The following is a 14,777-nucleotide window of genomic DNA, read 5'->3' as shown; positions in this document are numbered from 1 at the left end:
GGCAGGGGGGAGGAAAAGGGCCAAGGAGTGACATTTTCATCAGGCCTGGGTGGGTCTCAGGGAAGGCTCTTGGGCTGATCTAACTTGCCTTCTTTTCATTAGTTCCCTTAGCAAATCATCCCAAGTATTCCTAAGGCAGGTTAGGTGCCAGTCTCTGTGCTTCCATAATAGTTTGTGTCAATGGTCAGTAAATCTCTTCCTGCACCATACTGTTTGTTCATCTCTACCAGCTGGAAGGCCTTTAAGGGGAGGGGTTGTATCAATTCATTTTTAGCATTTTCATTTCTTTAGAAAGGCATTTGGAGTTCATAATGAAGAGGAATATATAGTATTTCTACTTCTCTCCTTAAAAATAAAAAGTATTTACTTTTCCCCCTTTAAAATAATTACAAGCTTTCAATTGCATGTCAAGTGGACATCAGGGAAGCATGTCTGTGATTCAGTCTGGAAATAGTTATTCAGCTGTACATCAGTATCAAGGTGACTTTGGCAATCTAACAGTTAAAACCAGTTTTATTCAAGCACTTATTTTTTTTTTTGGTGGTACTGGGGTTCCTGGAAGCCCTTCTTCCTCTGGGCTACACTCCCAGACCTATTTTTTTTTATATTTTTGAAACAGGGTCTCTTACGCCAGCGCAGCTGGCTTCGAACCTGCGCGATCCTCCTGTCTCCGCCTCCCAAGCGCGGGGATTACAAGCGTGCGCCACCATGCCCGGCTCAAGCACTTATTTTCAAATTGTGAATTTGAATAAAGATAAGAAGCATAAGGAATTCTGATGCTGTATTAACAAAACCAACAAAATACTGATTTTGAAAATTTACTTCATGATCACTGATTCCAAAATCTGCAGTGCATCTGAAAAAATGTTAGGCATCATGAATTCAGAATCAGAAATATAACAAATACTGATGTTTGATAGAGCATAAATAATAAAAATTATAGTCATCTTGGATTTTTCAGCCAAAAACTATTCACACCAACAATGTAACAGGCTAACCCTCATAATTTATAAAGGGGGGAAAGGCCCTTAAAATTATCGAAATAACCCACTGAAGTTTAAGCACAATCTCAAATATTCCAAACATCATGTGGAAAAAGTGTTTATTTTGATGCCACAACAGTTTAAATTTTCATGTACTATGAGTCTTAAAGCGATATACAATACTTTCTTAAAATCCACTTAACAAATTTGATTTTGACAAAAATATATTAAAACAACTTAAATATAGAACATCACTGAGAGTATAAAAAGTGAAAATTGTTCTATTTAAAGTACAGATGGCCCCCAACTTACAATGGCTCAACTTGTGATTTTTTAAAACCTTATAGTGGTGTCAAAGACATAGCATTTGTTAAAGCTTCAGTATGCAGTATGACAGGATGACATGCACATGTGGCCTTGCCATGTGCAAGATGCTCTTCTGCGATGCTGGGTGGCAGCAGTGAGCCACAGCGTATACTCGGCCACACGGTTAGGAGGGTGAACAATTCTACATTGAACTGTGTTAATAATGTTTGGCAGATTAAGCTATTCAATGCATTTTCAACTTAAGATATTTTCAACTTACATGGGTTTATGGGGACCTAACCCTACTCTCCACCAAGTAGCTCCTATTAATAGTATAAAGCAATGTTTAAAAGATGTTGATGTGTAATAAAATGCCTCACTTAAAATCATTTATTTTTCATACATCCTGAAAAGTGTTAAGCGGATTAAAAAATGTAAAGGGTCTACGCTAAATTACAGATATTATAAAACAGGTTTGCAAACAAAAGTTGGCAAAGATGATTGTTTTTCCCAGTCTCACATGAAAAAGTTTAGTTTTGAAGAACAAGAGAGCTTCTTCAACTGTTGGAGTATAAAAGAACTAAAAGGATTTTGGTCAAACAGTGACCCTCTGGAATTTTGTCATGGAAGTAATTTATGACAACTTAATGTAGAGAGGTAGAAATAAGCATGATGTTAGAGCTAATGGTCTGGCATACTATACTAGTTAATAGTTAAAAAGCAACAGTATTAGCCGGGTGTGGTAGCCAGGTTCAAACACAGGTTTGAAGCCAGCCTCAGCTACCTAGTGAGGCTCTCAGCAACTTAGTGAGACCCTGTTTCCAAATAAAATATAAAATTAGGCCTGGGAGTATAGCCCGGAGGTAGAAAGCCTCTGAGTTCCACCCCCAGTACCACCAAGAAAAAAAAAAAAACAGAAGCAACAGTGTTACCAAGCATGATGGAATCCCTTCTGAGGTCATGCTCCAAATTCCTTTAGAAATTCTGGGAAACATCTCTCTATATTTGGGAGTTTAAGGCTCCAAGTTGTTCCACCGCTTATAAGCATTATAGCTAAGAGTTTGTTGGAATTTGGAAAGCTTTGGTCAGTAGTCTATACTAGTGAAATTATTTATTATTATTTTTTGGTGGTACTGAGGATGTAATCCTTCTACCTCCGGGCTACACTCCCAGACCTATTTTATATTTTTATTTGGAAACAGGGTCTCTTAAGCCAGCGAGGTTGGCTTCGAACCTGTGCAATCTTCCTGTCTCTGCCTCCCAAGCGCAGGGATTACAAGCATGCACCACCATGCCCGACTACTAGCTAAATTTTTTTTAGAAGAGGTTCTTAGAACCTGATGAGATCCAGCCCCTCTTCCTACCACATCTTGAAGACTTAATTTCCCAATTGCTGCTGTTAGCCTGTGTTTTCAGAACAGTTTGCCTGCATTATTTTTTTATATACAGAATAATGCATACACTGTGTCTGGATTCATTGGCATGATATTATATGGGCAGCTCTATTGTTGGGTGGCTGTTTACAACCCAAAATTCTACAATGAAATAAGGGGGGGAAGGTATTAGGGAATTGCTGGCAGGCTACTAGCTGCTAGCATATCTCTCATTGGTAAAATAGCCCCCCAACTTTTCTTTTTCTAAAGCCCCTTACCACTTCCTGTACCCATTAACTTCCAACTTTGCTGGAAAACAGAAGCAGTGACCTCATGTTCTTATTACTAAAAAATATATCACATCTATTCTTACATTTCCTTTTCTCTAGCATCAAATCAACTGCCACAGCATCACTCCTGCCATTGTTAGAAGACTCAAAGGGCCTGCCTAGATTCAAGGTGGAAAAGTAAAATCCAGATCTTAGTGAGTCACAAAGCATAAGAGGACGTGTGTGGGGAAGACCACGTGTGGTACACCAAGCTTGAAAGCATGGTAATCAGATACAGAATCATAAAAAATATAAAGTCATTGTTTTTTTTTTTTTTTTTGGTGGCACTGGGGGTGGAACCCAGAGGCTTTCTACCTCCGGGCTATACTCCCAGACCTATTTTACATTTTATCAGAAACAGGGTCTCACTAAGTTGCTGAGAGCCTCACTAAGTAGCTGAGGCTGGCTTCAAACCTGTGTGATCCTCCGGTCTCAGCCTCCCAAGGGCGGGGATTACAAGCGTGAGCCACCACGCCCAGCTAAGTCATTGTTTTAAGCTAGCAAAAATTTAAGTGATTTGTTATGCGGTGATAACTATAATGGCAAAGTGCATCAGTTACCTACGTAACACTAATGCTGCATAATGAGCTACTCTAATATTCTATAGCTTATACTCATAAACATTTATTATTGCTTACAAGTCTATAGGTCAGTGGGGCCATTCTGCAAATCTGGGCCAGGCTTGGCTAATCTTGGCTGAAATTAAATTTATCTAGCTGGGCGTGGTGGCACACCCTTGTAATCCCCACGCTTGGGAGGCAGAGACAGGAGGATTGCACTGGTTTGAAGCCAGCTTTGCTTGCTTAAGAGACCCTGTTTCTAATTTTAAAATATAAAATGGGTCTGGGAGTGTAGAAGGGTTTCCAGCAACCCCAGTACCACAAAAAAAAAAAAAAAAAAAAAAAAAATTATCTGCAGTCAGCTGGCCAGGAGAATGGCTTTCCAACAAAGCCTCACTCACTAATGCCTGGCTATTTGCAGGCTAACAGCTGGCACAACAGAAGTGACTGGGCCACATGTCTCAATTGCAGGCTAGGCTGGACTTGTTACCATGGTAGCTGGGTAGGAAGGAGTCTACAAAACAAGTCTACTTAGTGCGGGCACACTATTTCCTTCACATTATCTTGACCAAAACAAATCACAGGTCAGTCCTGTAGATTTAAGGGGTAGGTAAATAAACCCAGCTCATCCTCTTAGTGGCAGGAGCTGAAAAGTCACATAGCCTAGGCCATGAGTACACGGAAGGGTAAAAATGGGATAAAATGCAATAAATCTACTTTATTAAATCTTATTGCTTTAATACTTCTAAATTCCAATGTGGCAGGCAATAATTAAATTGTATTGAAAATTGTCCTGTTCCTATACAAAATCATGAATGGGCAGCTATTTTATCCTAAAAAACATCCTGAGGTAGAGATCTGCAGCCCTCAATTACCTGATTTAGGGTTTAACAACTACAAATCACCTCTTAGCTCTCAGAACTACATGAATTCAATCCCTTTTGATTCACCTCTCCGTGGCCTGTTACTTCCCCTCCTTTCCATCAAATGGAAAGGGGAAAGGGTGGAAGGGGGAGGGTGGAGGAGACAGGAAAAAATACTAAGTGAAGTGTACAAGTATGCATCACTTTTAATCTACTATGATGCATGACTGCACTGCACTATTGTAAGTATATAAAAACAGGTAAGCTGATTGTTTTTCTACCATAAGTTAACTCTAATGCTGTAAGTACAATAACAAATAGAAGTGCATTCCTCTTCAACGTGAAACAACTAAAGAAAAGAGAAGTAAATCAGACAACTCAAATGTCAATTTGACTTTAATGAGTGATTTTAATAAAAGAATTTTTGCAGATATTTAAGTATAAAACATGTAAAAAGAAAAAAATTCTCATAAAAATCCTTAGAGTAGCTATGACTAACTTTAACAGTATATTTATTTTAGAGCTTGAAAACCAAGAAACTAACAACTTTGTACATTTCATCTTGAGACACAAGCATTTATTATCCTAATATTGGATATACTCTCTTGACATTTGATTTGTTACTCTTATTGGAATGTTTCCCTTTTTAAAGTTCTCCTAAGCCGGGCGTGGTGGCGCACGCTTGTAATCCCCGCGCTTGGGAGGCGGAGACAGGAGGATCGCGCAGGTTCGAAGCCAGCCGTGCTGGCGTAAGAGACCCTGTTTCAAAAATATAAAATAGGTCTGGGAGTGTAGCCCGGAGGAAGGAGGGCTTCCAGGAACCCCAGTACCACCAAAAATAAAAAAATAAAAAATAAAATAAAATAAAATAAAGTTCTCCTAAAAGAAAATATAAGAAAGAAAGTTAGATTACCTATCATTTTTGAATAGTACTTAGAAATAATAGTCTTCAAATAGTTCAATTTGAGTGGGCATGATGGCTCACGCTTCTAATCCCAGCATTTGGGAGGATGAGACAGGACTGAGGTTCACGGACAGCCTCAGCTACTTAGTGAGACCCTTTGAAACTCAGTGAGACCCTGTTTCAAAATAAAGAATAAAAAATAGGGCTGGGGGTGCAGCTTGGAGGTAGAATGCCCGTGGGTTCCATCTTCAGTACCACACACAAAAAGTTAAAATTGAAAATAATTGACAAAATATTAAAGTGTTATTATTTCCAGGATCTTCTTGAAAGGGATCTTTTTCAGTTTAATGAAAAAGTGAATATAAGAAAAACAATTTTGTCCTGGTGTTGGGTTGAGATACATTATACTGTTCATAAATTCAATATGCAAGAGGTTCTACTCTAAAGGAGAACATTAATAAGCAATATGAATTGAGAAGCCAACCTTAGGAGATGCATTCTAAAATACTGAAATCCCTCTCTTAGGTTTTAACAGCACATCTCTAATTTCACAGATAGACAATGACCAATGACCACTTTCCTTATAGGCATAAGAATATGTTTACCTCTTTGACAGCTCCACACTTTATCACATATTACAAGAACCCAATTCCAGGTACTCCATAACATGTAGCTATCTTAAGTGTTTCTTTTTAGTGTGTTTGAGGTGCTGGGGATTGAACCCAGGGGCATTGTACCTCTGAGCTACATCCCCAGCTCTATTTTTTATTCTTTATTTGAAAAAGAATCTCATTACATTGCGGAGGGCCTCACTAAGTAGCTGAGGCTGGCTGTGAACCTGAGATCCTCCCGTCTCACCCTCTCTATTCTCAAGAGTTTCTGAAGAAGAGAATCATTGGCATTGTTGGTGAAATAATTTTTAGTTGTGTGGGACTTTTCCCCAACTGCAAAACATTTGGCATTCTTGGGCCACTCATTAAAAACCAGCAGTTTTCAAATTCACTATGACAACCTGAAAACATACCCATACATTTTCAACTGCCTCCTGATGAGAACCATGGAGCTAGATGATTCAAGATTATCTACTACTTTCATGACTTCCACAGAAAGTAACTGCTTCATTATCTTCAGTAACAATGACTGAAGAGGAAGGTATATTTTTTTTAATTGTGATTAAATGCTATTTTGGGAAGATAAGCTGATTTCTTCAAACTCATGGTGATCTGAAAGGATTAGATGAAAAACATGCATTACTTAGGTACCCTCAAAAGTGTACACATATATTTACAGAGAAACATTTATTTTATACCAACATATCTTACCCCATTCATCGTTAGTATAAAAATATGTTCATCTATAACAGTAAGGTAAAAATATGTACAGGTTCTTGATAAGTTTCTTCACACTGATGATCCTGGAAACTGTTGCTGTCTTTGTTCCAAAACTTGCTGATTTAATAGTTGCTGCTGCTTCTGTAAAAATTGTACTACTTCTGGACTTCTTAGTAATGACTTAAAAGACAAAAATTTTAAAAATTAATAGCATTATTAATATGTGATTAGATTGTATTTATGCTACAGAATTACTCTGATGTGTCTCTAGACAGGATACGATATGTTTACAAAACAAAACTTGCCTGAATTGAACTCACTTTGGTAGCAAAGGTACACGGGTGCAATAAGCTATAAACTAATAATAAAATTTGATGCCCTATATCAAAACACTAAAACCTAAAAACCATGGGTGATGCCTCAAGTTATTGGTGATTCATAAAGGAAATGCTTTCCATAGATGCTTTTTTCTGGTTTTATCCTTTGCAAGGTATTGAAGCCAAAGTTTTTTCATCAGATTATATGAATGTTTTGCCAGGCATAGTGGCACACATCTATAGTCCTACCTACTTGGGAGGCTGAGGCAGGAGGACCATTTAAGAGTAAGCCCTTTAATTTGAGATCAATAGAGTGAGTATCCCATCTCTTTTTTTTTCCAATACTGGAAAACTCAGGGGTGTTCTACCTTTGAGCTACACCCCTGCCCTATTTTTTATCCTTTTATTTGAAACAGGGTCTCACTGAGTTGCAGATGGCCTCACAAATAGCTGAGGCTGGCTGTGAACCTGTGATCTTCCTGTCTCAGCCTTCCAAGTAATGGGATTACAAGCATGTGCTACCATGCCCAGCTTAAAAAATGTTTTATGTATAATAAAAATACGAATCATAGCCATTTATGTTTTTTCCATTTACTTTTCCTGTTATTTTGCATTCTGATTTTTCATTTCTATTTTTTATTACAATATTCATTTTTATGTGGTCAAATTCATAACCCCTTTTTTGTCTTCTAAGCTAGAAAATCTCATCTTAAGACTTTTGAGCTAAAGCTTCAATTCTATCTCTTTAATTTTAGGACTATCAGGAATTTGGTATATAGTGGTATATACAGAATTTGGTGTTTTATATTTATTTATTTATTTATTTTTGTGGGTCTGGGGATGGAATCCAGAGGCATCTGACTCCGAGCTACACCCCCTGCCCAATTTTTTATTCTTTATTTTGAAACAGGGTCTCACTGAGTTGCAGAGGGCCTCACTAAGTAGCTGAGGCTGTCCGCAAACCATGATCCTCCGGTCTCAGTCTTCCAAATGCTGGGATTACAAGTGAGCACCACCATGCCCGGCTGAATATGGTGTATTATGAAAATCTAAATCTCTTGTCCTCAAATTACTATCCAATTATTCCAGTATTTACCTAGCGAACAACCTCCCCTTTACCGTTTGATTTTGTATGCCTTCTCTCAAATTTATAATAGAGATCCTTATTAAATATTAATCTAATTATACTTCAACAACATTAAAGCATTATTCCCCAACCCTCAGCATTTAGTACAAGGAAATCTGTTTTGGAATCCCATCTTGCTCCAATATTCAGGCCGTGAAGAAACAGGATTAAAAGTGCCCCTGCTTGTACAGCACTGGGAGAGCATCTATGAGACTCCAGTGCATAGTGCTGAAGAGGCACAATGCAATTCTAATGGCCCACTAATACGTCTTAAAACCTTAAAAATTTAGAGCCCCATTTATAATAAGCAACTTTCCCTAACAGATTTGTAACCATGGTACAGGCTTATACTTACCAGTCTTTTCTGATTTAAAACTTGTTCTAAGAGAGTAGGTCTTGCAGGACGATCCCCAAAAGATCCGGTTCTCTGTTTGACAATTGAGAGTATACTGTCTGGACTTTCCTGGGATAAATGATAAGAAATGAATGAGATTTGGACTTTCCTGGGATAAATGATAAGAAATGAATGAGATTTACAACTAACATAGCATAATAATCCACTATGATGCTGAAGAGGTCTTTGCTTCTCCTCCTGTTCAAATTTGGGAAGCTTCTCACTAAGTCATAGGAGAGGTGCTGTGTGTTAATTTTATGTAACAATTCTTCTCAGTACTTCTCCCTCCAGGATTCCCAACCTGGGTTTTTCAGGCTCTTGAACATTCTCAAATTAATAGTAGGGTAAAGACAGGGACGGGAAGATGAAAAGTTACTTGTGGGCTATTTACAATATTTAAAAAATGCCAAGTGGAATGGAACATTGCCAAACTCAGCTATCTAGGCCAAAACAGAGTTGGCCTGCCTTCAGATGAAATGTATAAACTCAGAGACAATTTACATATTGGTAATGAGACACTAATAGATTTTTACCCAATTCATAACCAAAAAGGGAGGAGATAGTAAAACACTGTTTCAATAAGCAACTGATAAGCAAAGCTCTCAGAGTTTGGAAATCACTAGGAGAAAAATGGTAAACTGGTTTGAAGAGGGTAGAAAACACTGGTAGAAATTGCCTCCTGCCACTGGTATAGACAATACAAGTCCTAAAAAGATACCATTACCCTTACACATGCAGCTCCAATCAAAAACAGCAGCACTTACTACCAAATATGTACCCTCAGTTAAAACAGAATCTTAAATACCTAGGCAAAATATTATTCTAGTTAGTTGAAACATTCTCTCGTAAAACAAGGATAAAATACAAACCACACCCATACTTCTAAGTATAAAATTAGAAAGTTTTATCATAATGCCACATCTCATATAAATTTAACCTTGTCACCCTTTATTCAGGATATTATCTAAGCTATTGTTCCTCCTGATCTTCTACCAGCCTCTGAGTTGTCTAAACAATATTCCTTCAGCTTTCTTTTTAGGGGAGGGTAACTGGGTTTTCAACCAAGGAGCATTCTACCTCTGAGCTATACAACCCCAGCCCTTTTTTATTTTGAAACAGGATCTTGCTAAGTTGCTGAGGGTGGTCTTGAATCTGCAGTCCTCCTGTCTCAGCCTTCCAAGTACTGGGATTACAGGTATGGGCCATCATGCCTGGCTCCCTTAACTTCTTTAGAGAAGTTTAACAACTGACATTACAAAATTGTTCCATCTCTTAAGCATTTCAGGCCTTAATATAACAACTGTAAAAATATTCTAATACCAGAGGGGAAAAATTTTCTTTCTTCCTCTCTCCCTGCACAGTTAACTTCATAAATGGGACTGTGTTACGTACACAAAGAATGGAATGCTGGCACTGACTTGACTGCAGAGCACCCCTCATCCTAAAGACCTAGACAAAGCACCACACAGATTCTGAATGCTAAAACCCACAGAATCACAGAAGCTTCTAGTGGAAATAACCTTGGGCCATTTAGCCCAAACATCTTTTTTTTTTTTTTTTTTAGATAAAATGTACTCTGTTTCCTTTTATCCACTAGAATTTTGGGAAGCAGTATAGTGTAAGAATACAAGTAAAGCTTTAGAATTATTTGCTTCTAAAGCTTTACTTTAGTGAAGTACTTGATGTACTGTACTTGTGTGACTGCAGTTAGTATAGTTGTGATTATACCTGCAAAAATATGTTGTTATTACCTACTGTATTGTATAAAGCAACTTATGAAATGTTAGTGTTTTTGCATGCTTACCAAGTAAATATTTTAAAATGCATATAAATGTCTTAAGTAATTTTAAAATATTATTTTCTCCAGAATTGTAGTTTTAGATTTTTTTCAGGATATTAGACTTTAGCGATTTTTTTGATCTTTGAGAATTTCCACATTGAGGATTATGGCCCAAACCCAAACAGATTAAACTTGATTCAGATAAAAGGGAAAGTCATTTGGTACCTTAACCAGTGTGAACTTAACACTGTTAACAGTGTGTACCTTAACAGTGTGTTGGTGACTGTAGACTTAAGAGATGTTTAGGATATTACATCTGTAAACAATTACAATATCTAACATTTGACTGTTTAACTTCATCCTAAAACTATAAAATTAATGATTTTTAGAATAGGCAGCTTTCACTTTTAAACATTTTCTGGGTCACTTTTAGCAAAATTCAATTTTTTCTCTACTGAGAGATTATTGCCTTTATGAAAAGAAATAAACATAACACATAAACTGTATGCTTATCTATAGTAATCTCAAATTATAGTAATAGTGACAATAATAATGGCTAAGGTTTATTGACTTTTACTATTCACCATACACTGTTTATTGACTTTTACTATCTACCATACACTGTGAATCTGTAATACAGGATCTCACATATATTCACTGCAACATTAAGAACTAGGCATTATTTAATGTCAACAGATGAGAAAACTGCAATTTAGGCCAATAACCTACTCAAAGCCACACCATCAGCAAATGATGGACTTGCAACCAGAATCCCAAATCTAGAGGGCTGGTTTTAACTTTCAACACAGTTCAAGCAATCCAAAAGGCTTCTGAGACTTATACTCCATTATCAATCTCTCTGTCTACAGGTACTACGAAAAGGGGTTAGTGAGAATAGTATACTAAGAAGGTAAGATCAGTACATTAAACATGTAAGTACTCAAACAGTGTTTTAAGAAGAATGTGTACTTAAGTTCAGGGTTAGGTACTGCAAAAAGGGTACTAAGAGATGTTAACAACATGATACTCAGAATATAGAGTACTTAACTCTATATTCTACTTAACAGGAAGAGATTACCTTTTCCAAAGTACCCACTTGATCTAGGTTCAAAGTTTCTTTGCCTGCTCCTTCAAGGACACATCAGATAATCATTATCTGATTTCCCATATTCCAGGTGTTTGAGAAATGACAGCTCTGCTGATGTGTTACATTATTTTCATTAAAATTTATTCATTCATCGCAGGGGTGCGCAACAGAATCATTAAAGCTTTGCACGTGTTTCTATAAACTTTTAACTTAGGGCAGACACGCCCTCTCTGCCAACCATCCCAGCCAGGCAATCTAGCTCATTTGGGAGTAGGTGGGCAAACCCTGGAAATTGAGCTTGCTGCATGAGTAGGGTTTCTTCTTACAATTCCCACTCCCCAGGGACCTGGCAAGGTACCATACCTCCACTTTGACGTTTCCCGCGCTGCCAGCCGAGGCGGTCCCACCACAACTCAGGGCCTGGTCGCTCTTCTTCTTTTTGTACTTGTCCTTGTACATCTTGTTGCGGTGTTTCTTGCACATCCACGGCTTGCGCTGTTTGGCCACCTGACTCGTGGTCTCGCTGCAGCCCTCGTAGGTGCAGGTCTTGCTAAAGCACCCGCCACGCCTACGGACTCCCCCGCTGCCGCCCTCGCCCCCCGAGTTGATGTCCTCGTCCTCCAGGTCCTCCAAGCTAGCCGTGCTCTCGCCTCCGCCTGGGGGGTCGGAGGAGTCCAGCAGGTCGGTATCATCCTCGCCGGCCTCCTCCTCCGCGTCTCCCGCCAGCTCACACGGGTACCCCGCGGGCTTGGGGCCGCCCGCAAACGCCGCGGCCTGGCTCGGGCCGCCCTCGGGCGCCTCGTCCCGCGCTCCGCAGGGCTGCATCACCAGCAGGGTGAACTGCGAGGCCGGGGCGGCCACCGGGGCTGCGGCCGGGGCGGCGGCGGCGGCGGGGGCCGGGGCCCCGGGGCGGGGAACGCCGCCCGCGGAGCCCGGCCCCGCGCCCTCGGCGACACCCGGCACCTCCGTGCTGCCGAGACTCGGGCGGGGTCCCGGGACCCCAGGCCTTCAGCACCTGCCGGGTCGACGGCGGCCGACACACCACAGCCCGGGACGGCCCAGAGGGAAGGCGCCCGACTGCGCCTGCGCCGGCGCGAGCGCCAGGACTCCGCGGACTCCCGGAAGTCGGCGCCTCAGGGGGCGGGGCCGAGCGGCGGGACTGACTGCGCTTGCGCGGCTGCGGGTCCACCTGGCGGGGTGCGCAGGGGCGGTGTAGGAGTGGAAATTCAGATTTGGCTGAAGCAGGGTGTTCTTTACCCCGAACCTCTGCTATGTAAATCCATTTAAAGCACTCTACTACTGGGGTCCCACTGTGTAAGATTGTTCTTGAGCGTTCGTATGACATGTGGCGTTAGTACGCTAATTATTGATGTTTTGCCCCCAAGGACTTGAGATGGGAGGTGTGAAGCTGCCACATCTGGTGCTTCTAGTTCACAATTAACAAAGGCAAATGTGGCCTGTCCAGAATCATGAGTGGAGGGGGAGTAGGCCAGTCCTGCGACCAGGTTGTGTGTGGGCTGGGGTATAAATAATTGTAATATTTGATAAGTTTTTCTGTCCTAGAAACTTATTTGACTCTTCTTAATACTTGCCCTTTGATGTGTTTTCCAAGGTAAGTCTTGGTAACCTTTTTGCTAAGTATAATGAATATGTGTGAAAAGAAACATCTAATGACAAACTTTTTAGGATTTGTCATTCCTTATCAGTTGCTGGGAAATTAATTAAATAATTGGTGGTCTTATTTTCTTGGCCCAATCCTATACGGCAGGCCCTGTCATATCATAAACAACGAAAAATATTAAGTAGATATTCTTTTTTCATTTGTTCTTTACTCTTCATCTAGGTATGTTCTCCATTTTACCTGTTGGGGGGGGGAAAGGTCATGACTGAGCAATAAATTATAAATTCATTCACACTTAGGTGTTTGAGTGTTGATATGTGCGTAAATCATCAGTCGCATTTTGGATGGTGAATGTTTAGAAGAGGTTTAGGAGAGGTTTAGAAGTAGACAACCTGATGACACTATCCTGAATGACCAGAGCAATTAATAGCCTCTTTGAATCTCAGCGTTCTCCTTGGTAAAACATGGTCATCAGTTGTTAAAATTCCAGTAATTTAATGAGCCAGAAAATTAAATAATGTCATGACTAAAAGTCAAATAATAAAAACTACATTCTACTAAAAAAGATTAAAAACTCAAATCTGATCACTTCTTAATCACATCTATTAGTATCTGTTATGTATCTGTTATGTGCAAATACTATTTAGCGGTTCAATACTGCATATCTCTTTTCTTGAGTGATGTTTAGTTGGTGCCTTAAAATTAGCCATGACTGGAATTTTTACACCAAGGAGATTGCTCAATGTTACAAAGCAAAATTTTACTTATTGTCTGTTTTCAGACTTAAAGTGATACTGAGGGTGAAAAGAGAAAATGAAAGTGAAAATGCTAATGAAGATTAAATTTAAGCCAGATATGGTGGTGCAGCCTGTAATCCCAGTACTTGTGTGAGACAGGAGGATCACAGGTGCAAATCCAGCCTCAGCAAACTCTAAGTAACCTAGTGATACTCTGCTTCCAAAAAAAAAAAAAAAATAAATAAAATAAAATAAAATAAAAAATAAAAATAGTATAAAGGTGTTATTTGAAGGTAGAATGCCTCTGGGTTCAATTCCTGAAAAAAGAAAGATTGAACTTGAAATATGTTCATGTCTAAGGCTGTCACATTGTGAATAGCCCCTCCAAATTGGGGAACTGCTCTAATTTGGTTCTGTAATCAGAACCAAATCCCCATCCCTGGCATTATCCTCAGCTTGGTACTACTGGGAGGTGGTAGAAACATTAGTAGTAGGAATCTAATAGAAGGAAGTTAGATTATTGGCATGGCCTTGAAGGGCACATTTCAACCCCTGCCCCTTCCTGTCTCCTTGGCTTTTTGCTTTCTTGCCACCACAAGGTAAGCAGCCTCCTCTGCTCTGTGCTTCCACTGTGATATAGACACTGCCACAGGCCCAGAGCAAGGTTGCCAGCAAACCATGAACTGGATCCTCTAAAAACAAAATAAAGTTTCCCTCCTCTTTTTTTCTTTTTCTTTTGTGGTACTGGGGATGGAACCCAGGTGCATTTTCCCTCCGAGCTACACTCCCAAGCTCTATTATTTATTCTTTATTTTGAAACAGAGTCTCACTGAGTTGCAAAGGCCTTCATTAAGTAGTAGCTGAGGCTGTCTGCGAACCATGATCCTCCTGTCTCAGCCTCCCAAATGCTGGGATTACAAGTGTGCACTGCCACTCCTGGCTTATTTTTTATTCTTTTATTTTGAAACAGGGTCTCACTGAGTTGCAAAGGGCCTCACTAAGTAGCTGAGGCTGGCCTTGAACTGAGATTCTCCTGTCTCAGCCTCCGAAATGCTGGGATTACAAG

At 39.7% G+C, this 14,777-nt stretch overlaps 1 protein-coding gene across 1 annotated transcript; it reads right to left on the bottom strand.

The window, feature by feature from the left end:
- Positions 1-6,718: 6,718 nt before the first annotated feature.
- Positions 6,719-12,698, bottom strand: RFXAP (regulatory factor X associated protein; the record flags this gene model as incomplete). Its single annotated transcript, XM_080689442.1, has 4 exons — positions 6,719-6,829; positions 8,448-8,555; positions 11,717-12,323; positions 12,373-12,698. The coding sequence occupies 4 exons, from the start codon at positions 12,696-12,698 to the stop codon at positions 6,719-6,721; spliced, it is 1,152 nt and encodes a 383-aa protein (XP_080545568.1).
- Positions 12,699-14,777: the final 2,079 nt, after the last annotated feature.

Source organism: Muscardinus avellanarius, assembly GCF_963383645.1.
Source record: "Muscardinus avellanarius genome assembly, chromosome: 2".
NCBI classification, from domain to species: domain Eukaryota; kingdom Metazoa; phylum Chordata; class Mammalia; order Rodentia; family Gliridae; genus Muscardinus; species Muscardinus avellanarius.
The sequence above is the reverse complement of the archived record's forward strand: the minus strand, read 5'-3'. Positions and strand labels throughout refer to the sequence as shown.